Source organism: Dermacentor variabilis, chromosome 2, assembly GCF_050947875.1.
Source record: "Dermacentor variabilis isolate Ectoservices chromosome 2, ASM5094787v1, whole genome shotgun sequence".
NCBI classification, from domain to species: Eukaryota; Metazoa; Arthropoda; class Arachnida; order Ixodida; family Ixodidae; genus Dermacentor; species Dermacentor variabilis.
The window spans coordinates 261,924,090-261,949,285 of record NC_134569.1 but is presented as its reverse complement, the minus strand read 5'-3'; the positions used below and the strand labels follow the sequence as shown (position 1 = coordinate 261,949,285).

Here is a 25,196-nt window from a genome sequence, read left to right as displayed (position 1 = left end):
GATAATGGAATTGGAATGGTATTTTTTAACCAAATTTCGGAGATATGTGCAGAAACGTGTGAGGAACGCCGAAAATAAATATTGAAAATTCCAATAAAACCTAGGTCCCCCCCTTAAAGAAGGGCACTGCTATAACAGCTGCAAAGAGGGGTCACGGGTGGCAAGCAATATGCGAGCTCCGTCAAGGCATCGCTTTGGTGGCCTCAAAAGGGGCCTTCTAAACAACGCGAGAAGGGTGCCGCTGCAGCCTGTCAGCTTGAGAAATGCAGAAGAAATGCTGAGGCGAGATGTGCGCAAGCGTCTCGCCACATACTTCTCATTGGCTTGCATGAGAAAGCCCTATGTCTGTTAGCCTTGCTTGCATTGCGTGAAACTTGCTGATATCCTTCTCCAAGGCATCCAGGTGCTCCACGTAGTGCAGCGGAAACATCCTCGCGAAAACAAAGCACCAGAGGGACTGAATGGTCTGCCGGGCCTCCTATGAGGACATTGTTCAGGCAGCCAGCCTTACCTCGTTATTGCTGCTGTCGTCTCCATCGCTATCCTATGCAAGTACATTTGTGACGATCGCCTCATCGATTAGAAGCACTTGGTTTCCAAATCTATAGCCGTGCGCTTTCTTTTCACCAGCAATGTCGTGCACTGCCAATGCAGCGGGCGCACTGCCAATGCAGCGGGTGCATCAGCTATTTTCTATTTCGGCGGCAAATCAAACGAGGCAGAGAAACCATGTGGGCAGGAACGATTTTGACGCAACCAACAAAAACGAACGTGAGTGATTAAGCTGATTGCAGAACTGCACTGAATCAGGAAGCAGCACAGTTGGTGTGGTCTATTCGTGTTTCAGAGGGTGGCACGGCGTAGAATTATGAACACAGCCAATTTGTGTTCGGAGGGGTGGAACGGCCACGGGAGAGAGGCGTGCGGAGAAGACTCAAAAATGAGCGCGCTTCAGCTGTTGAGGCTATTGTTCAGTGAATCGAATTTCTCGTTTTCCTTTTTCTTTTCTTTTCAAGGATTTTGCATTTCACTACCTTTCGGCATTGACAACCAGCAGCCAGACTTCATCGTTATAACCGATAATGCGGCAACGGGGCATTGTAGTAAGCGGGTTATTTCAACATGGAAAACATACAAAAGTTGATGGTGCAGCAGCTTCTCATCATTATAACCGATATGTTGTTAAAACCAGTATTGTTATAAGTGGGTTCGACTGTATAACCACCACGTACTCACGCCACAGTGCGCAATCCAAGCACTGGGCTTCGGTGACCTCCAAGAGACAATCAGGGCCATTGTATGTGAAGAACTACGCAAGATGTTACCTTCTTCTCAACCTCAGGTGTCTTCAGTCACTGACATGGTCAGGGACGAATTTCGACGGTCACCGAGTGTTTACAAAGTGCTGCCCAAATTGCTGCGTTTCTTGCCGGAAGTGACGACCTACGCCACCGTCGCCTGCCATCAAGGTTTCCCTCCACGCTCGCGCCATGGCCCTGTAATGCCACAGTTCCATTGTCCGCCACCACCGCTGCCAGCTCACCCTTTCATTGCCCGATGCAAATACCCGAGGAAGACTGACATATGGCGAGCCCCTGACCACCACCTGCTCTACTATCACTGCAGGTGACGTCTTCTGCCAGTGCCCATAATGCGACTTGGGACTACGAGGGTTTGGAATTATCACTCTGTGCCCGCAGCAAGGTGAAATGCTGCATGATATCGTCGACTACCTCGCTTCCACTCAGTGGAGCCCTCCACAACTGTCCTTTTGCTGTCGCCAGGCCGCTACCTGTCCTTGAGACACTGACCATACACTGGCCCAGCCTGGGGCCGGTCTGCAAGCCCATATCTGAAATCTAAATGCAGCAATCGATGAAGATGCGGTTGCTGCTCGTCGAGCTAACGCTGCTGAAAAGTCTATCTCGACGACATATCAACGAGACACCGCCATCCTGACAAAGCCTCGAAGCAAAGAACACGCCGACCAAACAAGACCTGATGACGCGACGTTCCAGCCACAGGTCAACACAATGCAGCCATTATCCAACGCCAAGACCTAACTGCAACACAAGGCTAAGAACCACCGACCTCGATGTGCTTCTCAACGGCCACGTAGTCACCGCCTTAGTGGACGCAGGAGCCGATTACTCCGTCATGAGTGGTCCCATCGCCGCCTAGTTGAAGAAAGTTAAGACTGCATGTGAAGGCCCTCAAATTCGGACCACTGGAACAAACCTAATAACGCTGACTGGAATCTGCATGGCAAGAATTACCGTTAATGATCGGACCTACCTTGCCACCTTCGTTATCCTCCAACAGTGTTCATGAGACAGTGTTCATGAGACAGTGTTCATGAGACAGTGTTCATGAGACATCCGCTTCTTGAACCAACACGGCGCAATCATCGACCTGAAGTTTAAGTCGATAACGCTGTCTGAAGATCAAGTGATACCGTGCAGAGCTCTCATAGTCAACCACGCCTTGAGTGTGCTCAAAGATCAAGTGAGCATCCCGTCTTGCTCCAGCATTGTCACTTCCATCGGCACCAAAATACCCACAGACGTAGAAGCCATCATCAAGGGCGACAACGTCTACTGCTCAACCGTTAAAGTTGCATCGCAAGACAGATCGCTCGACTCCACGGAGGGAAGGCGGAAGTGATGCTAACAAACTTCAGCGGCGAGTTCAAACACATCAACAAGGGCACGACAATCACCTACATCGAGGAAATTGTGGAAACCAGCAATGCGTTTGTCCTCTCAGATTCTGCCACATCAACCTGGTGACCAGAGTTACTCCATCAGACTTCGACATGAATACAAGTCTCCCCATGATTAAGCAGCAACAGCTCAGAAGTCTGCTTCGACGATACAAAGACTGTTTTTAAACGTCATCGAGGATTCAACAAAAGCCAGTCGCAAAGTATCGCATAACCGAAGAGTGTGCTCGACCACTCCACCGGAGCCCTTACCGAGTTTCTACATGAGAACGTGAAGCTATCAGGCAACAAGTCTACGAAATGCTGCCTGACAGCATGATCCAGCCGTCGAAAAGCCCATAGGTATCTCGTGTATTCTTGATGAAGAAAAGGATGGAACCCTACATTTAAAGGGACACTAAAGCGAAACAATAAATCAGTTTAGACTAATGAAGCATTGTTTGAGAACCCTGCAGGCAGTCATTTAAAAAAAAAGAATAGTTTGATTATTAGATGAGAAAATGAAGGTCCAATTATCAGTATTTGAATTTCGTGCCGAAATCCCAGTGCCGGTACGTCAGCGTGACATCAGGGATTCCAAAGTATGTTTTCGCATTTGGGCTGCGTTGGCTGAATAAAGGTTCCCGAAACTTGCCATGTTTAATATTTGGTTACTGTAGAACACAATGTAGTCAATCTGTACCGCTATATATAATTAGTAGGCCCTAGAAGATGCCATGAAAATCCAAGACGTCACAGCCCCCAAGTTTGGGAACTTAAGTAGGCATCGCCACCCGTATTTCGTGCTTGCACTTTTTCTGGCTTACCAAACATCTTATCGTTGTAACAGCGGTGTTTTTGGTGTTCTAGAATGGTAATTTACTGATGCAGAAGAAATCATTTTTCACTTTAGTGTCCCTTTAAGCAATGGTCAACTGAACTAGATCATGAAGAAGGACGTATACTCCCTGCCACGAATAGACGACGCATTGGATCGGCTCTGAAACGCAAAATACTTTTCATCGATAGATCTCAAGACTGGCTACTGGCAAATAGAAGTGGACAAGGGGAATCGCGAAAAGACTGCCTTCATAATGCTGGACGGCCTCTATGAGTTTAACGTCATGCCATTCGGACTGTGCTCGGCGCCTGCAACGTTGCAGCGGGGGATGGACATAGTGTTAGCAGGGCTGAAGTGACAGACCTGTCATGTCTACTTACATGACTTCATTGTCTTCGCCAGGAATTTCAATGATCACTTTAGCTGGCTTGGGACAGTACTAGAAGCCATCAAATCTACAGGGCTCACTCTGAAGCCGGAAAACTGCTGCTTTGCTTACGAGTTTGTGTTCTTGGGTCACGTCATCAGCAAATCTGGAGTCTGCCCTGATCTGCAGAAGACATCTGCCATCACTAACTTCCCACAGCCCACCGACAAGAAGGTAGTGCGCAGATTCCTTGGTGGCTTGTGTGCCTATTACAGGTGCTTCATCAAGAACTTTTCGCGTATTGCCTAGCCATTAGCCTCACGAAATCGGACGTTGACTTCAAGTGGTGAGCACCACAAGCCAAAACATTCCAAGAGTTTGAGCAGCGCCTGCACTCACCACCAGTGCTTGCCCACTTCAACAGAGGTGCCGACACCGAAATCCACACCGACGCAAGTAGCCTAGGCTTCGGCGCCGGCCTAGTCCAGAAGAAAGATGGATTTGAAGGGTCACTGCTTACGCTAGTTGGTCGCTGTCAATAGTGGAAGCCAATTATTCTACGACGGTAAAGGAGTGCCTTGCCATCATTTGGGCTACCACGAAATTTCGCCCTTACCTTTATGGCACGCCTTTTAAAGTCGTAAGCGATCACCATGCCTTTGTTGGCTGGCAAACTTAAAGGGCCCTTCAGGACGCCTTGCAAGATGCGAGTCTGAGACTCCAGGAAGTTAACGTAACCATTGTCTACAAATCCGGACGGAAACACTCTGATGCCGATTGCCTATCACGCACTCACGTTGACCTGCTGCCACAAGATGACAAGGATGACGATGGCTCCCTAGGAACAATGACTGCGGAAGACGTTGTTGAACAGCAGCGTGCAGACCCGCAGCTAGAAAGCCTCGTCTAGTATTTGGAAGGCAACACAGATGTCCCTATGGCATTTAGACGAGGATTGTTTTCATTTTCCTTGCAAAACGACGTCCTGGTAAAGAATTTTTAACCAGTCCGCACCAGCTACCTTGTTGTTCCCTCAGCACTGCGGCCAGAAATACTGCACGCCCTACATGATGATCTGATCACTGGGCACCTTGGATTCTCCCGGACGCTATCGAAGATACTCGTAAGGTATTGCTGGCCGCACATGACCGCCTGTTATCTCGGGACATGCCAAAACTGTCAGCGACTCAATACACCACTGGCAAGGCCAGCGGGATTGCTACAGCCGATTGAGGTTAAAACACGTTGGCGGGCTAGTTGGTTAGAATCCATGGTAGAGTGTATAAGCGCGACTGGACAAGGACGTAGAAAGAAAGTCTATGTATCTGTTTCTTTCTACGTCCTCATCCAGTCGCGCTTATACACTACCATGGAGGCGATCGAGCCTCCCTGCCAACTATTTCAGCAGGTCAGGATGGATTTGGAAGGACGAAAATTGAGTGAGTAGAATGAAAATGTTGAAAAAAAAATGACGAGAATTGAATGCGTAGAAGGAACACAGTGCTGATCCCAAAATTAGAGACTTTAAAAACGCCATCAAACAAAACAAAACCAAAAACTAAAAGAAACAGGGAAAATATAAATTTGAAGCTTCAAAACTGGGAACCAATGATCACAATATAATTAAAAATGCAAAATTCTTCCACCGATGTAGACATTAGGCACACGTATAGTCTCGTAACAGAATCTGGAATGCACCAACATGAACCCGCGTATTCGTGAGAAGCACGGGAATAGGCATCGACACATCATCTGCGGTCTCCAAAGTAACTACACGTAGGACAGAGGGAAATGGCTAGCTTCGCTGCTGCATTATTGCCGATGCAGTATGAGATTGCGGGATGCAGTGAGTTATCTCCGACGCGATCTTGTCGGCTCGTCTGAGCCTTAGGATAACCACCTCCCCTTTCTTTCCGTAGAAAGTAGATGGCTTGTGCTTCGCTTTTTGTGGATGTGTGTTCGGTATCAAACTTTTTTTTTTAGAGATGGTCGATTTGTTGCTTACGTTTGCAATACGATGAGCAAAGAAACGGCATATCAACAGTTATCAAAGCGACCCACTGCCAGGCCTAGCAGACGAGCTCGTCTGCTAGGCCTAGTTGCCGTACAACAGCCAATCAGAAGGCGCCTCTCAGCACGCTGAGCCAATAAGAGGGCTGCATGCATCGCAAGTTTCGTCAGATTGTTTTATGTTTGCGCTTTTTCTATGCGGCCATCGTTGGGGAGGATGCAGGCAGGGAACTGAAAGGTGGAACTTCGAGCTTTTGAATGATACCCAGATGGTGGCGCTCAGCGGTGGGAAAGACGAGAATTAGCTCCGTGAACTCCAGTGTTCCTGCGCAATTTCGTGATTGTTTCTTGCCGTCCGCGCCGACAAAATAATTTTTTTTCGGACACTTAATGTGTGTTTTTGGGCAAATCGTTTTGATACGGTGTAGATTAGGCATTACAGGTGCAGAAACAAGTAGTTCCCAAAGATGGATTTTTTTCCACGATTTTCGCTTTTTACCCCTTTGAGCGTCGATTTTTTTCGCCAGATGCGACCACCCAGGGTCGATTTTTTTTATTGCAGATTCCAATTCTTCTTAGGGGGTGGGGTTATTTCGAAAAAAATTTACCGTAATTTTTCTAGGGTGACCGTAAAGTGAGAAAAAATATTTTGTGTTGGTGTATATATGTACTCTTCATTCATGAATAACAACAATAACAAAGGAAATAAACCTATGAGAATCGAAAATTTATGCATTGTTATACTTCAAGGCTTTGAAAATGCGCACACGAGAATATTTCACAAGACTCAAATGTTCCTGCTCTTACACTAATATGTACATCCATAGCGTAATCGAACTGCATAGGTGTGCGCACTCAAGAAAACTGTGTGGTTGTGTGCCCGTCAAGAAAGCAAAACAGGTGACAAACTTCCGCTAATCTTCATCTTATCGCCAACCAGAGGCAATTAGTTTTCGCTAGTCTCAAAAAAAAAGAAAAAGAAAGGAATGGAAATGCATGCACGGCGGCATCCTTCCTATGCGCAACCCTGTGAGCACTAAACGAGTGAGAAACAAGCAGTCGCCCTTTGAGTGATTAGTGATGAGATAGCCATCAGTTCTGCAAGTGCAAGAAACCGAAACCGCCCGCGGAACAAAACCCAAGCCACCGCCCGCCCGCGCGCACGCCAATGTGCAAGCGCTACTATATAAACGTGTGAGGGAAACTAGCTCTAAAACAAACCATGCAATGAAAACCGAGAGAGGCAGGCACATGAAGAAAGATTCCCTGTATTCCCACATAGTGGCAGCACATGACAGAAAAGAAAATGTTTAGAAATTGGCACGCTTTTTAAATATACAGGTGGCGCCGTATATTTACGTCATTGACCCTCGAAGGGTTAAGACTCATGTCCTCCCTTAACAGATACATAAACCTTCACACAAACGGCGACAACCTTGTGAAATCTATTCCAAGAGGCTTGAATGTCAGTAATCAGAAAGGGAAGGCTAGTATCTAGACACTCAGTTATAATGGTATCATCTGCCTTACAAAAATCTTTAAAGACAAAGAGCATTTTAGAGCAGTCGTCTGTAGTACAAGGTCAGTTCCAAGAAAAATATATTAAATCAGGATCCGAAATTCCTGGCTGTACCAAAACATCTGCACCATGAAAAAGCTCGCTGATAAACAATAGGTCCAGAATTGCACAACCTTGCATGCTTTTATTAATAGTCTGCTCCATATTTGAAGCATCACCTGTTCTAGAACAACCATAGTTTACACGTTCCCAATTAATGGATGGAAAATTAAAATCTCCCATTGGAATGAAGTTCTTACCATCCAGACACTGCACATGATCCTATAGTTTATGGATAAGTGATTCATTGGCATCAGGTGATCGATATACGGTGCACAGAAGGAATGTAATCCCGCCGGCAGACAAGTTTAGGAGAAGGCTTTCGTGTTCAGCGATTTGATCACAAACAGTAACCTCGACAGATTGTTTCGTGACGACAGCCATGCCTCCTTCGCGGGAACCCCTATCCCGACAATACATGCTGTATCCCGGCAGTATGATTTCACTATATATCACCGATAGCCCCGTGCAGCCAGGTTTCACAGACCACACAAGCCTGTGGTTTGTAAGTGAGCAAAAGGGATTCAAGAGAGTCCGATTTATTGACAATGCTCCTAGCATTAAAAGAAAGCAGTCTTAAATCCTTTGCATCAATTTTTAGCTGTGTGACTATGGGGTGTCATTTTTTGAAACTGCTTTACCCGCCATTAGGCTATCATCCCGCATAAAAAGCTGATCATTGATGCAAAGTTTGTCATGAACCAGGCTGACCTTTTTTTCTTGATCTTTCTCCGGCTCTGTGCTTTCCCAAAGCAGTTTCCACTTTCGAAATGTTTCGGCACAATAATCATTTTGTAGAAATATATGCGTTCCTTTCAATTTATGGGTCTTACGTTGTAGTTCTTTTTCTCTGTAGTCCTGGAAGTGCAGCGAAATAGGTATTTTTGGGGCTGGTTTTCGAAGCCGGCAAATGTGGCTAACTGATATGCAGTTTACGCCTAGCTTGTAGTAAAACAGCTCTTTGATAATTTTATCGCGCGAAGCTGACTCTGATTCATTAGGTACACTCTGAACACCAAAAATAACAAGGTTTGAATGTCTGCTCCTATTTTCCAACTCGACCATTTTGGCACGTGCTGACCTCTGAGTCTCGTGCAATGTAGCAATAGCTGTTTGCAGGTCTGCCATGATAGTGACTGTTTGGTCCGACACCTGTATCTTTTCTTCCAGATTTGAAAGGCGTTTTTCTTGGCTCGACATCTTCTTTTTTTTCTGTATTTTGTAGGCGACTCTTGAGGTCAGCAATATCAGCCCTTGTGGCCTGTTGGCCTTCCATGATTCGCTTGAACATTTTGTCCTCACACGGTCCGGGATTTTCTTCAACGTCTCTACAAAGAGCTAGCTTGCAAGAGCAAAAGTGCTGACACACAATGTACAAACACATTTGAGGGCACGGCAAAATTACTAGAAACCTAACGTCGCTAAGTACTGAGTAGCTGTAACTAACCTATGCAATGAAGATCAATCGCATGGTTAGCGACCTTTCTCGACACCGTGCCCTCAGTGTCACCGTGCCCTCAGTCAAGTACAGCAGAAAGCTGTGCCTTTATAGTGGCGGTTTCGGATGACGTCATGCAGCCAGTTTAGCCCAAGGAATTGAAACACTCGTGACAGTAATGCAGCGTCCAAGAGGATTGTCGCCAGAAGCAGCTGCCATCGACGACGAACTGTGAGGCGTTGGTTCTGCCCCGCTGAATAGCATCAGCAGAGCCTGTACAACGAAGATGAATCGCATGGTTAGGGACCTTTCCCGATGAGTTTCGCCGCGGCTCAGAATCCTGGAAAGCCTGGCTCTACTGCTCCCATGGAATTGTCGAGTGTCCAGACGAAGGCAGTAATGGTGGTGGCTGTTGAAGCCCTTGAATGATCATTGAGCAAAATGAGAACAAGGTAAAAGAGGGAGCCAACGTTCCTACAAGTGGACTTGTCTTCTTCAAGGCGACAAAAGCATTTGTCGCCTTGGAAAAGACAAGTCCACTTGTCGCCTTGGAAAAGACAAGTCCACTTGTCGAAATGATGACTGCCTCTTTTTCCGTGTTCTCATTTTCTCATCATCTTGCATTTCTGTCTCCCGCCTTCCTCGTGTTTTTCCTTTAATGATCATTGTAGCAGATGGCCTACAGCAGCCATTAATATCGCTGTGCAGAAAGCTGATAGCATGTGTGCTGTTGAATCCTCTTCACCAAAATACGTTGCATCATACCAATTAAGGCAGTAGAAATGTGGAGACAAGATTCCATGGTTCGTGACCCTGTTTAGTTTGGTTTGGTTTTCCTTTTGTTCTATTTTGCTTCTTCTTCATACAGTGCTCGCCTAGCACGTGCCACCTTATGGCGCTGTTAGTGACAGCAACACCATATAGTCGACTTAGGTTAATTCAATCCTTAGGGGACTGATGAAATTGATCGAATTTTCCGGTAGGTCAAATTAACCAAGATGCAGAGAAAATGCCAAGACTGATCTACTTGGCAGCATTAGCTTGATTCTAACACGCCCCCGAATCAAATGTGCGCCCGCTTTCTCTGTGTCCAAAGTAGAAAAATAACATGACAAAGAAGTCCGACACTACTTTGGACGACACAAATGGCACCGACTGGAAGACACAACAGCGTAGGCTCAGCCAGTAACACCACCAGGAACAACGTCTAGCCCGAACCCTACTTGTGTAGTGCTGGCGATCCAGCTGCGGAACTCTGCACGGTGCACTTCTTCTTCATTACATTTTCCCCCTTTGCTGAAGATGAAGCCACAATGACCCAGCGATCGGTATCAGCTATCAGCTGTGTATGGCAGAGGCCCATATACGTCTATCCCAACCCTGTCAAGCAAAGGGTCGCGGAGGGCATAGCAAAGCTTGTATTGGTCCAGAAGAGCGGCAAAGATCAAGCTTGTGGCGTCGACATTCTGTGCGAGAGCAAATGTACTTTTGCACAAAGGTGTACGTACTGGGCCAATAAAACCTATGATGTAGTCTGGTGTAGGTTTTGAAGATACCAGCATGTGCGCACTGAGAAATGGTGTGGAAAGCACCGCATACATCAGTGCGGAGATGCCGGGGTATTACTAGCAGCCATTTGCGGCCGTCGGAACAGTAGTTACGGCGATACACGATTCCGTCGCGGATGGCGAAATGCGAAGCTTGTTGGTGTAGCACTCAGGATGGGGGGTGCGCAGGCTTATCAGAGAGGTAATCTATCAAAGATAAAATCCCGGAGTCCTTGCGCTGCTCCAAAGCCATGTCGACAGAAGCTAGTGGAGGAAGTGGGTCGTCCAGAACGGAGGCGCTCACAATGTCGCCGTTGATAAGAGAGTGCGAAAAAGCTCATCGGCATCGGCGTGCTTCTTGCCTGAGCAGTAGATAACTTGGACTGTTGAAAGCCTCGGTGCCCTCCGGGCTATGCAGCCACAGGGATCTGCACCGGCATGCAGGACAGGGTACATATTGGACGGGAGGGGGAGGATGCAGAGATTGGGAGCCGGGGTGGATTAACGACATTAAAGGACCGGTCGTTCGCATATGGACGAAATTTTATGGTCCAGATGATCGCTGGACATTATCTTTCCTTGACTGAATTGTTCGCTTCAGCTTTCGTGAGAGTGCAGCTGACATAAGCAGCAGCATATTCTTTGTAGGCGGGCTTTCACTGGGCGAGCACAGCGCCAAGACCAACTCCGCTAGCATCCGTGTGGATTTCCGTAGAAGCAGTTGGATCGAAATGGTGCAGTATCGGTGGTGTTACGAGCTGGTGATGTAGCATCTCAAAGGCATCATCGCAAGCCGGGGACCGCGTGGAAAGATTAGGGTCTCTCTGAAGAAGCTCTGCCATAATCGAAGTGAAACTTTGAATGAAGCGGCGGAAGTACGAATGGAAGCCAATGAAACCAAGTTTTTTGGCAGAGGTGGGCTTCGAGAATTTTTTAACAGCACGTGGCTTAGCGCCATCAGGGAAAACGCTGTCCTTTGACATGACATGCCCGAAAATGGTCAGCTTGCCCCAAAGTGACATTTCTTCAAGTTTAGTTGAAGGCCAGTATCACCGAGACAGCGTAAAACCTGCTCCAAGCAATGAAGGTTAGCAGGAAAATCTGGTGCAAAGACTACTACATCGTCCAGATAACACAAGCACATGTTCCATTTGATGCCTCGGAGAATGGTATCCATCATGCGCTCAAATGTCGCGGGCGTGTTCTAGAGGCCGAATGGCATCACACAAAATTCGTATAAGCCATCTTGTGTGATGAAAGCAGTTTTTAGCTTATTGTCTGCAGCCATAGGCACTTGCCAATAACCAGAGTACAGATCAAGGGAGGAAAAGAACTCTGCACCTTGTAAGCAGTCTAGGGCGTCGTCAATCCATGGCATTGGATAAACATCCTTTCAGTTATTTTGTTTAGGCAATGGTAATCCACGCAAAAACGGATTGAGCCATCTTTCTTATTAACTAAAACACCTGGCGATACCCATGGACTGTCGGATGGTTCAATGATGCCACATTTTAGCATTTCACTTACTTAATAAAGGGAGGAAATTTCACTTACTTGTTCATCAATGACATGGCGTTCTGTCAACAATGCATGGTATGGTCGCTGCCATAGCGGTGAGGGAGCACTATTGTCAATACAGTGACATAGTAGTAGTAGTAGTAGTAGTAGTAGTAGTAGTAGTAGTAGTAGTAGTAGTAGTATAAGGCTTTTATTCAGCTCAAAATTGCAGGCCGAGCATATCGACTGCCTGGATAGCCAGGCGACGCTGGTCTTCTTCACCTTCAGCACCAAGCCAGTCGAGCCACGTAGTGATGGAATGTGAAGGGGGATAATAGGAACTTGATTGCTGAGCAGCCGGACAGTAAAATAGGCAGTAGGATAGGTCTGCATAAGTAGAGGGGCAGTTGGGACAGGAGGGTCGGAGCGATAGAGAAAGAGGCGGGAAGGGGTAACCAGTGCATTAATTTGGATGTGCTGCAGAAGGCGAGCCTCTGGCACAGTGAGTGATGGATGAGGGGGAGGGTAGAGGTGCTTGTCGAGATGGAGCTGCAGGTAAACTTCCTTGATAGTGCGGCGCAGGGGGAGTCCCCCAGAATCCTCCGAGAGCCTGGACCAGGGGATCAACGATGCCCGATTAAAAACATCACGGGTGAGCTGATGGGCCAGCTCATTGCCGTCAATCCCCGAATGCCCAGGGACCCAGCGGAGGAAAACGGTGGAAGGTTGAAGTGCAGAGACCGCTCGTTCGACATCCTGTTGGAGTGAATGGGGTAGGGTGCAGTTTTGTGTGTGGTGAATGACGGCTTGGGAGTAGGTGTATATCGTGTACTCTGGGAGCGAGGGAAGGGAGGGAAATGATTATAGGGCATGTACAATGGCAAGGACCTCGAGAGAGAGTGCATCTGGAGAGTGTAGGTACGGCCCACTTGTGTGAGTTTCAGGTGCTGGGAGGTGGGGATGATAGTTTGCATAGCCACAGGAACCTCGAGGAGCTATAAAAGAGGCATCCGTGTAGGCTACTCCCTGGGTAGTAAAGATAGGGGAATGATGCTACGCGGCCACATGACGACGGCCGGCATGCAGGACAGGGTACATATTGGACGGGAGGGGGAGGATGCAGAGATTGGGAGCCGGGGTGGATTTTGGAGAGGTAAAGGTGGAAGCAAGAATGAGAGAGATACCCGTCTGGGGGCCAGTAACCACTGACCCTGACGGGTTAGAGAAAGCCAGGCAAGCTGGGAGTCGCGATGGAGAGAGAGAGAAGAGAACACAGAGGATGGAAGAGGCCTGTGGGAAAGAGCTTAGCAGTAGAGGTGGTGATAGAGAGGTTGAGAGCTGCCTTGTACCGGTCCACAAGTCTCGAGGGTGTTAAGCTGAGTGTGGGTGAAGGAAACGTAAAGTACAAAGTACACGAACTTGTTGAAGGTGAGCGCAAGGGCTACTCGGCACGCATGAGCCTCGTGGAGGCCCGAGCGCCAAGTGACCACGCGCCGTAAGAGGTGAGTTACCGAGTGACAGGTTCTGACAACATGGTGGAGGGCTTGCACATTCTTGGCTGCATGCAACGGGAAGCCAAGAACTTTGCATTGGGGGGCAATAGGAATGGGAGAGCTGGAAATGTGGAGGGAGATTAGGGCGTTGTGGGAGCGCTTATATGAGGAGTAGTTAAGAAGGAGAAGCTCAGATTTCTCCAGAGCAGGAGACAAGCCAGCAGTGGAGAAAAAGGAGTTAATGAGATTGAGGCCACGTTGCAGAGTGTCCTGTACATGACCGGGAGGACCAGACGAACACCAGAGGGGGATGCCGTCGGCATAAAAGATGTGGTGGAGGTCAGGAATTTGGGCTAGTTGAGAGGCGGAAGGGGTCATAGCAAGATTAAAAAGGGTAGGAGAGAGAACGGCACCTTGAGGAGTGCCACGGGTGAGCGGGTGGGAGTCGGAGAGATGTGTGCCCAGTCGGTTAGAGAGGAAGGAGCGGAGATAAGAGTACATGCGGTTGCCGCTGTCTAGGGAGGAGAGTTGAGACAGGACGTGCATGGCACACACCGTCGAAGGCCTTGCAGACATCAACAGTAATAAGAGCGTGGATCTGGCTGTGGTTGGGCAAGAGAAAGGTGTACTGGAGGATCAGGAACATGCCCTGTGCACAGACATGGCGGTGAAAGCTGGTAAGAGAATGGGGGAAGAATTCTCTCGCCTCAATAAAATCAGAGAGGTGAGTCAAAGCCATTCGCTCAAGGGTCTTGTCAACACACGACGTCAAGGAGATAGGGCAAAGGTTAGAAAGGGAGGGAGGTTCGTCCGGCTTCGGAATCATAGAAATAAGGGAGGATGTCCAAGAGTTCGGCAAGCAGCCACTGTCCCAAGCATTGTCGAAAATCTAGAGGAGGAATTCCTTGGAGTGGTCGGGGAGGTTGCGGAGTGTGGTGTATGTGATGGCGTCCTCACCGGGAGCCGAGCGAGTAGCATTAGCAGCCAGGGCAGCTTCGAGCTCCCGGAGAGTGAAAGGGCGGTCGAGCTCTGGGTTAGGATTGCCCGAGTAGGCTTGGTAGGAAGGTGTGAGAGTGGGTGGGAGATGCAAAGAAGTGAGCTTGTCAAAGATATTGGAGGGAGTCCTGTGAGTGAGGGCTTTTGCTAGAAGGGAGCAAGGGCAGGCTTCGTACCTAAGAAAGATTTAAAAAGGGACCATGTGGATCGCGGGTGCACTGCGGAGTCGAAGCCGCCACAAAGCGCACTCCAACGAGAATGCTCAAGGGACGTGCTGTGGGCGACTATCTCAGCCCGCAGAGCAGCAATCCGGGAGGAAAGTTGGGTATTTTGGGGTTGGGAGCACAAGGAGCGTTGGAGACGTTTCCGCCGAGGCCATAAACGGAGAAAGTGAGGATCCAGGTCTGGGATAGGGTGACGTGAGCGAATGCGATGGCTACTGGTAGAAAGCGCTGTGGAAATGTGCGATGTCCAGTCGTCGTAAGATTCAAAGGATGGGGAAAGGAGATTAGTGCGAAATGCGTGCCAGTCAGTGTGAGTAGTTGAGTGCAATCGAGAGATGTGGGAAAGCAAGGTGCTAATATGAATGAGGAAATGGTCGCTGAGAAGGGTTTCAGCTGTGACCTACCAGTGAAAGGAAAGGGAGCCCCGAGAGAAAGAGAGGTTGGGTGTTGTAGAGCGCTGTGAGACAGTGCCCGCTCGAATAGGGGAGCCAGGAGTATTAAGAAGGGTGAGGTGGCGTTCCTGGGCAAGACAGTGGAGTAGGCGGCTGGGCTTGAGGGTCTGGGGGTAGCCCGAGAGCATGTGAGAGGCACTAAAATCGCCCCCAAGGAGGAGATGGGTGGTTGAGAGAAGAGAATGGAGGAACTTGCCCAAGGCAGTGAATAAAGAGGATGCGACAGGGGGATTGTAGAAAGACATAAGGGCGAGTGAGGTGTGGGAAGAAGGTCGGTAATACACCACACCAACTAAATATTTATGTAGGCTGGAGGGGATATGAAGTGGCTCGACGAGCATGTCGCTATGTACATAAATGGACGCAAGCGGCGTGCCCGTCATGGCATGGTAGGCGCGGTAACCTGGGACAGTGCGGGCCGTCCACGTCTCCTGGAGAAGGAGAAAATGGGGCAGGGAGGGGCGGGTGAGGAAATACTGGTGGAGGTGGGGTCTTATTGTGGCGAAGGTTTCGACAGTTCCACTGCACAATCTCGAGGTCCTTTCCACGCGCCATCTACAATAGGTTAGAGGTAGAAGAGTTTCCGGGGACACGTTCCTTCTTTTTGGCCAAGGATGTGACTCCTGGAGGGAGCCCAGCATAGAAGCGAAGGATTCCAATTGCTTGGATTGGGCTCGGAGGGTGGTGAGGATCCGGACAATCGAAGTTTCGAGCTGAAGCAAGCGAGTGTGGTGTGCGTTGGTGGTGGTTTCTACCAGGTTAGCCAATGGGGTGACCTGGGCATTAGAGGACAGGGTGATGAACGTGGCAAGATACTCATTTAGCTTGGTAAGCTGGGATGTAAGAGAGGAGGTGGTTGTCTGGAGGGTTTCTGTCACTGCGTGGATTTGCTGTTGTAAATTTTGGGAGATTCGCTGTTGTTCGCGCTGGTGACGCTCCCGCATTGTGAGCCGGAGATCGAATGAGCGGTTCTCGTCAATCAGGGATGGGGAGGGTATAGTAGTGGAAGAAAGGGACGCTGGCACCGAGGGCCCCTTCACTGTAGTGGCGTAGGAGCCCGGAGGTGGTGGAGCCTGAGGTGAAGGAGATGCATGATTAGCGAAAGAGGCAGAGGAAGGAGTGGGCTGCGATGCCCGGCACAAAGTTTTGCGATGGAGAAACACTGTTTTGGCACACTCGCATTGTTTAGCAAGCAGGAAGGGGCAGGTGGGCTCAAGAGAGGGATGTGTGTTTACTTGGCAATGAATGCACCATGGTTGGGCACACACAGGAACGGTAGGATCTGCGGGTAGAGGAGCAGCACAGCAGCGGCACTTGGCCGGAACATTATGCTGAGGGCATTGGTGATCATGGTGTCCCAGAGCAAGACAACGGGTGCATGTGGGGGGCTTAGGCTTATGAGGGCGGCATTGGAAAGTGCCGCGTTTAAAATACACGAAGTGGGGTATGACAGTGCCAGCAAAGGTTATGAGCACTGATTCAGTGCTGCCCATCATACGAGCAGTGAGAATATTGGTCGGGAATGATTCAAGGTCATGCATGAGCTGAGCAGGAGTAAAGTGACCGCCGATGTTAGGAATGACGCCGAGGCATGAAATAGGAGGATTGGGGGCATATGTTTTGACGGTGATTGGCTTACCGTGGAGCTGAAGATGCATGAGAGAGAGTAGGAGTTGGGCGGTGACAGTGGAGTGTGTTTTCAGAAATACAAGGCTCTGAGCTGGCTTTGCCTAGAGAGTGATCTCTGCACTGATTTTGGAGGAGAGATGTGCGTCAGAGATGATGGCGGCGAGCAAGTCGTAAAGAGGCAGCTTGGGAGTGAGCTTACTGGGCGGAAGTTGGATCCCAACTGAGATGAGTTCGGTGCGAGGGCAGGCAGTGGAGGCAGGTTTACGGCTGGTACTGATGGTGCTCCAGCCGCTTTCCAATGATGGCGTATTATGGTCATTCTCCGGGGACGTCTTGAAATTCATCTCTGCCGACGAGTCGTCAGCCGGAAACACGGTGGTCAAGGAGGTAGGGGCGACACAAACACAGCTCGAAACGTTGAGAATGTCATCAGCGGGCGTAGAGTTTGCACTGTCCAGCACGGCAAAAGTGGTGAATCCGGTGGAGGCGGCTGCAACAAGCGCGGTCAGCTGCAATTCAGATGTCTGATTGCAGCTCTTTGCAACAGGCGCCAATGTGTTTGAAATAGACGCGGTGGCATCTGTGGCGGCGACGGTGAACGCTGCTAGCTGCGACACTGTTTGGGGTCTGAGACTCTTGGCGTCGCTGACAGCGTGGAGCTTGGTCGTACATGTTGAGGCGACGAACACCGACTGCGATGCGGCTGTCGAGTCAGAGCTCTCAGCGTTGCTCACAGCGTTGAATGTGGCCGAAATATACACGGTGGCGTGTGCGGAGTGCAGGAATGCAGCTGGTTGAGACAGAGCTGCCGGCTTAGAAATGTTCACATCGCTAGTAGCATTGAGCGTTGACAGCGTAGGCACAGTGACACCGGCGGCGGTAGAGGAGGAGGCCAGCGGGGCATTGGTGGGGGTCGGTTGCAGGGTCTTCGTGAGACGCTTCATTCCAGAGGTACAGGCGGGGCGAGTTAGGGTTAGTGCACCACCGCGCCGCTTCGGAGTTTTGGAGGGGCCTGGAGGGCCAGCCTGGCGTCGGACCGGGATGCGAATGGTGTCCACTTGTCGCAGAAGTCTTCATGAAAAGATGAAGAGTAAACCCAGGGGCGGGCAAGGCCCTGGACCGGGCCAGGGACAGGTGAAAACGGAGCACGATATGCAGCCAGATAAACAGGGTGGCCCCCCAGTGACATACAGTTCTCATTTGCCCCAGAGAAGTGCTATGGCTGTCAAAAGCAGGGCGAAATTTGCCGAGGAGATGGAGAAGGTCACGGCGTTTCTTGGGATTGAAGGCGTTGTTGATGACGTAACTGAAAACGTCTTCAGGTGATGTAGCAGTTACGGGTCTGCAGTATGGGTGTTGACCTTTGACGATCCAACAGGAAGTTACAACATGGTAAGAGTGTCGTAAGACTCCACAGTGCCGAGAGATTCGCCGCCAAGCAGTGTAATCAGGAATGAGAAGTGGTCGTATACAGAAAGGTGAATCGCAGGAACTTAAAGGCCAAGCAGCATGGTTGGAAGCGGTGAGAGCTGGCAATGAACGAAACCAGTGCCCGTATTCTGCAATGTTCGCCTTCCGCAAAACTTTCGCCTTGGCCACGTCTCCGCCAACGGCGCATGCTGATTGGCGGTTTTAGCAAAACCGGAAAATAAACAGCGCGTTCTGGTAGTTCCAGCCTATGTCATTTTAATGTCATGGTGTCGATGGGTGCTCTCGACATATATTGAATAAACGAACACATTTTTTGGCGTCTTTTGGCATTCGATTGATGGTAGAGTGTAGTAGAGATAAGATAGGTGGTAGTTTATAGTATTGTTTGTGGTGGCGCCTTACACGCGTTGTTTCGCCGCGATATTTGTTGATTCTTCTAAAATAAAACATTTTGCACTTCCTTATTTAATTTATTTTACCTAATACGGCCGTAACCAACTGTAGTCAGTGCGCAGAACTCGTACTGTGGCCACTACACTTGAAAACAACACACCCAAGCTGCTCTGGACTCTCACGGTGTGCTCTCTCATGTGGTGTGAAGCGTTTGGCAGGGCGTGTTGGTAGTGCCCGCTGACATCATGGGTAAGCAGTTGCTTGATTTATTGAACGTGACTATCGCGGTGGTGAAACTATTGTGGAAGGCAAGCGTTTCAGAATATGGCCCCAGTGGCAGGTGTACGGAACAGAATACAGGTGCCTGAACTGATGTATGTGGAGGTATCTGGATGTCATCAGTGAGGGACACCTTGGCACAGGAAAGCACAGCGTCATCAGATGTGGCATTGCCAAGCGATGGTTACTTCTGCACGAGAGCAGTCAATGACACCTTGGTGGTGGGAGAGAAAATCCCAACCTAAAAAATATTGTGACAGCAATAGGAAAGAATGACGAACTGAACTATGAAGAGAACTCCTTGAATTTCAAGTCTGGCGGTACATACAGCCACCAGCTTTACGTGTTGTGCTGTGGCCGTGCGGAGTAATGGACTGAAGAAAGGCATCGTGACTTTTTGTATTGAGCGGTATAGTTTTGCGGCAATTACAGATAAGGCGGCACCTGTGTCATTGAGGGCAAGCAAAGAAACACCTTCAACAGCGACATAAATAATGTTTGACTGCAAAAGAAGAGGGCTTGAGCTTGGCGACGGTGACGCAGTTCTTGCCTCTGGAACCGCACTGGTTAGTTTTCCGTGTCAGCGGTAGAGGGACGTTCACGCATTCGGGAGAGCGAGTGACGACTGAAGGTGAAGAATGACAGTCAAAAACTGGTCGAAGTCTTGGACGGGGAAGTTTTAATTCGCGGTCTGGAGCGTAAGACAGCGGATGGTCTTACACTCGTGGGTCGTCAGGTGGATGAAGTGGATGGCAGCGGTACTGGTATGCAACGTGTACGGGAAGACTACAGAAATAGCAGACGGGCCAATTGTTCGCTGTGCGCCAGGGATTAATTACTCAATGGACTGGAGGTCATGGCAGCATGGAGGTAAAAACAGGGCTTTGCATTGGAGGTGCCGCCTGGAACATCGGTGGCCGTGGTTGTGCAGTGGCGTCAGCGTAAGTCAATGGGGCGGTGACCTGAGATGCCTGCTCTTCTGCAAGGACCTCAGATGTTTGTTCTTGTATAACGTGTCGTAGGGTCGAAATAAGGAGTGAACTCTGGTGGGTTGGATATGAGGGAGAGCTGGCAAGCAACTTCTTGCCACACGAAAGCCATGATCTGCGAGAGGAAGGTGGCATCCTTAAAAGGTGGGGTTAAACCTGATAACGATTCCTGATGTGGAACAGGGCAGTAGGTGATGATGCGTTGTCGGTAAAGCTCATCATAGCTTTGGCACAGCTCAAAAACTTGGGCAACCGTAGAGGGGCTCTTCGAAATGAGCATCTGATACGAGTCCTCATCGGTACCCTTCAATATATGCTCGATTTTATTGCCCTTGGTCATTGACACATAGACCCATTTACGGAGGTCCATGACATATTCAATATAGCTGGTAAAAGTCTCGCCAGGTTGCTTAGAGTGTGACTGCAGACGCTGTTCGGCACGAAGTTTTCGAACAGCAGGGCGACCGAAGATCTAGCTGAACTTTGTCTTGAACACAGTCCGGCTTGGGATTTCGCTTTTAATAATATTTGGGGTTTTACGTGCCAAAACCACTTTCTGATTATGAGGCACGCCGTAGTGGAGGACTCCGGAAATTTTGACCACCTGGGGTTCTTTAACGTGCACCTAAATCTAAGCACACGGGTGTTTTCGCATTTCGCTCCCATCGAAATGCGGCCGCCGTGGCCGGGATTCGATCCCGCGACCTCGTGCTCAGCAGCCAAACACCATAGCCACTGAGCAACCACGGCGGGTGGGATTTCGCTTTTGTGGTTCTAAAACCACAAGTGGGCAATTCCAGTGAGGTAAAAAGGGACGGTGGGTAATTTCACGATGTCATCCTATTTGTTGTTCACACTGACACATTCATAGGATGAGAGCCAGTCATCAAAATTGTGGTCGTCAGTGCCACTGTAGACGGGAGGCCGGGCCATACAAAGGGCTGGGGAGCAGGTGGGGGTGAGCTCGTGGTGGTTTCGGTGGTCATGAGGGCAGGGGGAGTCTGGCTGCACAATTCCAGGATTACAGGAGACCCAGCAGACCTCCACGAATTACGACAAGGAAGTCCAACACTGCTGTGGATGACATGAATTATGCTGATTAGAAGACGCAACAGCATAGGCTCAGCCAGTCACATCAGAAATAATGTCTAGCCCGAGCCCCACTTCCGTAGTGCTGGCAATCCGGCTGCAGAGCTCTGCACAGTGCACTTCTTCTTCATTGCAGTAGAAATAACATTAAACTTCCTAAGCAAAGCAGGAATCTTAGCGAACTCCCAATTTTTTAGAATGGCAGCCTGTTTTCTAATGTCAGCGTCGCCGCAATACAGCTCTGTTATGCAGTAACGCATATGAAAGGCCATGAAGGCGGTTTTGTGACCGATTGCACTGCGCAGGGGATTTTCAACCCAATTTTCTTGCAAAACAAAGGGTGCACATTGAAATCTGGTAAATAGCGTAATCAGACAATTGTGAACTATCATTATTGCTAGGAAATCTTCCTAGGGTGAGCTGACAATCAGTATTTTCACCAAGAAATGATGTATGCTTAGTGCATTCATTATTCCCTAAGCTCCATTAAGACAGAAGCTGCCACTAAAGGGATTGTTGGGGTAGTCACCATAGGGGTCAAGTGCATGTATGCTGACTGGTCAAGTTCGAAGTATCCTGTGAATGCCAATTTTAGGATAAAAATTATGAATGTTTGGGCCAATATACATGCACAGTCAGCAACTGGGACCTTCAGTCAAGATTGAATTAAATGAAAAATCTAATTAACTGAAGTCGAACTAACGGAAGTCTACTGTACTGGTGTTTTCTTGCAAAACTTGAAAAAGATATTGCAGTTGATAAATCTGCGTACTTGTCAGGTGGAGCATGACGTGCAAGAAGCCTCGGTCCACCATGTGTACAGGGTGGCATCCAGCACGAGCCGCATGTGCATGAAAGTAGCATAAGCATGAAAAATGCAATGATGGAGTGCCAGGAAAAAATTTTGTGGCAACACAAATGCTCAAGTCGATGAGATTCTTACCAATAGATAAGCAACTGTGGAAACAGTTGAAGGGGAGACCAATCTGCTCGTGGCTAGGGATCCACATGTGCTTCGAACAATTTTGCCTGTAGTAAATGCGACGATAGGTGGTGCGCAATATGCATGAGATTTTGTCGCCCATATTTCCAGCACCGGCCACTTGTTAACAGTGGTAACTAATGGTCGTTGCCTTTGGCCTGCCTACATATTCGGTGGACTGTGTGCTGAGCGTGTGATACTGACATGTGCAGCAAAAGCGCAAACTGCGCATCTTCATCTCGAACACGTTCTACCCGGGCAAGCTGTGTGGCGTGGACGTGGACGACGAAGGAGCCACAGTGCCCTCGTGGGAGCTGCGGGTCGAGGGCCGCCTGCTGGAGGAGCAGCCCAAGGGTGAGTCAGCAGCCAGGGGTGCCAAGCGCAAGTTCTCTTCCTTCTTCAAGAGCCTGGTCATTGAGCTGGACAAGGAGCTGTACGGGCCGGACAACCACCTCGTCGAGTGGCATCGCACCCCCACCACCACCGAGACAGATGGGTTCCAGGTGAGCACGCATGTTGCCTGCGGAAGACGATGTGCTGCAAGAGATTTCGGCTGTTCTGTTTGGGCTGTCTGAATAATCGGTTGTTGGCTCATAGGGTATGTGCCAAAAGGGATGCCGACTAGACCAGCGTGACATTGTGTGCATAGATTTTTTTAAGTACCGTAAACCCCCGTTAACTCTAAGCTGTAAAAACAGGATTAAAATTTCAAGATAAGTGGAGTTCCAAGATAAAGTGAAATCGTGAAAATAGGAACCCACTGGCTGCACTTAGACCACGTGGAACCATTCCTAAATGCTACTAGTAATATTCTTAGTCACCTTCACATGCATCAGGACTGGACACATGGGCATCTATGGGCAAAGGCATTGCTGGCACTGTGCCAAGACAGCGTGCTTGACACAGAGTCAAGGTGATTGATCCTAATGCAATACTTGAAGCCAGTCATCCGAGAATCACCTGTTCCACACATTCAAAAAGCTGACGCTACTACTGTAAACAAATTCTGGACAGTTTTGCTTCAAAAACCAAAACTGAACTGTGTAAGAAAGCAGTTGTCATACAGATGCCCACGAATGATGCGGCATGTACACACCGTTGAAAGCTTTGGGCTCGCAAACTGGCTGACCATGCCTGCTCAAAAGTGCTCACGGTTGATATGGTGACCATAGAGAGTCACGAATGAGAGGCCGTGTGAGGCCACAATAAAGTGGCAGGGAGCAGCCGAGCTAGTACATCCGAGCGATGATTGAAGGGAGAAAGCGTGGACTGTGGAGAGCGGGAGGATGCAGTGTCTGGCTCTGTTAGCGAGCTGCGGCCTCGTGAAAAACAAATGTAAGCAATGCTGCTCCATTGCCTGTTATCGTGTAAGTAAAAGCTAGTTAATTCACAACTGAGTAATTCGAAATTTCGGATTATTCAAAGTAGCCACCGCAGTCCATACAGCAATGCATTGAAAGCAACATACTATAACACATCCGATTAATTCACACTGAAATCTGCACTGCAACCGATAATTTGAACTGCGCGCTGTCATGGATGGGGAGAGTCGCCGCGCAGGCCGCGCAGCTTTGCTCTTTCCATCTGCGGCCCTTTGTTTGGGCCCTACTGGAGGGAGACGCATTTGCACAGGCACGGCCATCGTCTTCGTTGCAGGTCATTTCTCTCCCATGAGGTTCCGTGTGCAGTTGAAGGGTGCTGGAACCGTGCACCATATGATGTATTTGCAAGCGAAGGCATACGAGGAAAGCAGGGCAGATGCGCGTCCTCTCGTGTTGGGTGTGAGGCACGGGGCGGAGATGGGAGGGACGTTCTTCTTCGGCAGCTGCTGCTTACGGTGCAACCATGTGGGCACCGTATCTTGAAAACGATCTGTGACGTGGCCAAAGTGTGCGCCTGCGTGGGCTCTTCTTCAAAGCAGTCTGCAATGTTTGCAGAGCGCACGTAGTGCTGGTAGCTTCGTATGCAATGTGCTTTCTATGTTTCTTTCGCATTAAAGCGAGAGCTGTGCACAAGTCAATTTGCTCCCTGCTACTGCTGCAATTCCTCACTCCAGCATTTTTCAGCGAGTTTCTGCAGTCATCGAGCAAGATGTGTTCATGTTTACTTGTACACGCATGACACAGTACTTGTTAATTTAGTTAGTAAGCGAATGTTTATAAGTTGATATGGCCGATAAAGCTACTATCCTTACATCGTATAGCTATCTACTAATTTGCTATGGCAATCGATGCTTCACTTTTCAGGCAAAACTTCAACATTCTTTTTTCTCCACTACAGTCGGCTCTACGAAAGCGCGGATGGAGCAAGAACGATCTCGACATTGGGCACGTCCAGTTACGTTGGCTGCGCCAATGCTGCGAAGTATAGAGGTTCTTGTTCACGCCAACATGACGCCCGTGTGCATGCATGCTCACGCCACGTCGGTCAAATACGCACCTTAACCAAGCGATTCTTTTCCGAATTTCATTAGTTTGAATTTCGTATAATCGGAATTTTCATAGCTTCCCTGCGGGGTTCAAATTAATTAGCTTTTCCTGTACATTCCAAGTTGAGATTTCGAGATGTCCGGAGTCTGGCGCAAAACTTTTTGAGATAATAGGTGAAACGCACATAGGTTGGCACCATGGCCTGAAAAAAATTCCACCTTGCCAATATTTTGAGATGTCAAAGTAAACAAAGGTTTACTGCGTGCAACCATTTGTTTCTTGCAGGTAAAACGGCCAGGTGACAAAAACGTCCGCTGCACCATCCTTCTCCTACTGGACTACCAGGTGAGTTGCGGTGCTTCCCAGACAATTACCTGGCAGAGCCTTGGGCGAGCCAGGTAATTGCAGCACGTCTTGGAAGACAGTGGCTGCATAATCATTGGAATGAGCACTTTAACCAGAGCACTTAAGTGATACCTGTTTTAAAACTTCCCCATGCCCCATGTTCGAAGCCAAACAGAGTCACTGGCTCTGAAAAACATGGTCTGATTGTTTTTGCATAACCTATCGATGACAGGGCCAGGATTATGTAGCAATATCTTCCAAGGCTCAGAGTAATCCAAGCGGCGCTTCCTTGCTTGGTACTTTTATTGGTTTCCATTTACACAAAAATTAAATGGAGGAGGTTGAGGAAAAAAGCCGCACAGATATAGTAGCTTGGGGGACCCTCAATGCTATTTGTTACATCTGGCTGCATACGCAGTATACAAAGCACAGGTGCTGAAGAAGTA

General features: G+C 48.9%; 1 protein-coding gene across 2 annotated transcripts in view; it reads left to right on the top strand.

Moving 5' to 3' along the window:
• Window positions 1-25,196, top strand: part of Bap60 (Brahma-associated protein 60) — a 327,819-nt gene that overhangs the window by 190,255 nt on the left and 112,368 nt on the right. For both annotated transcript variants that reach the window (XM_075682910.1, XM_075682911.1), the window contains 2 exons: window positions 22,189-22,479; window positions 24,691-24,750. In XM_075682910.1, the coding sequence (XP_075539025.1) occupies window positions 22,189-22,479; window positions 24,691-24,750 (351 nt within the window). The remainder of the gene's footprint in view (window positions 1-22,188; window positions 22,480-24,690; window positions 24,751-25,196) is intronic.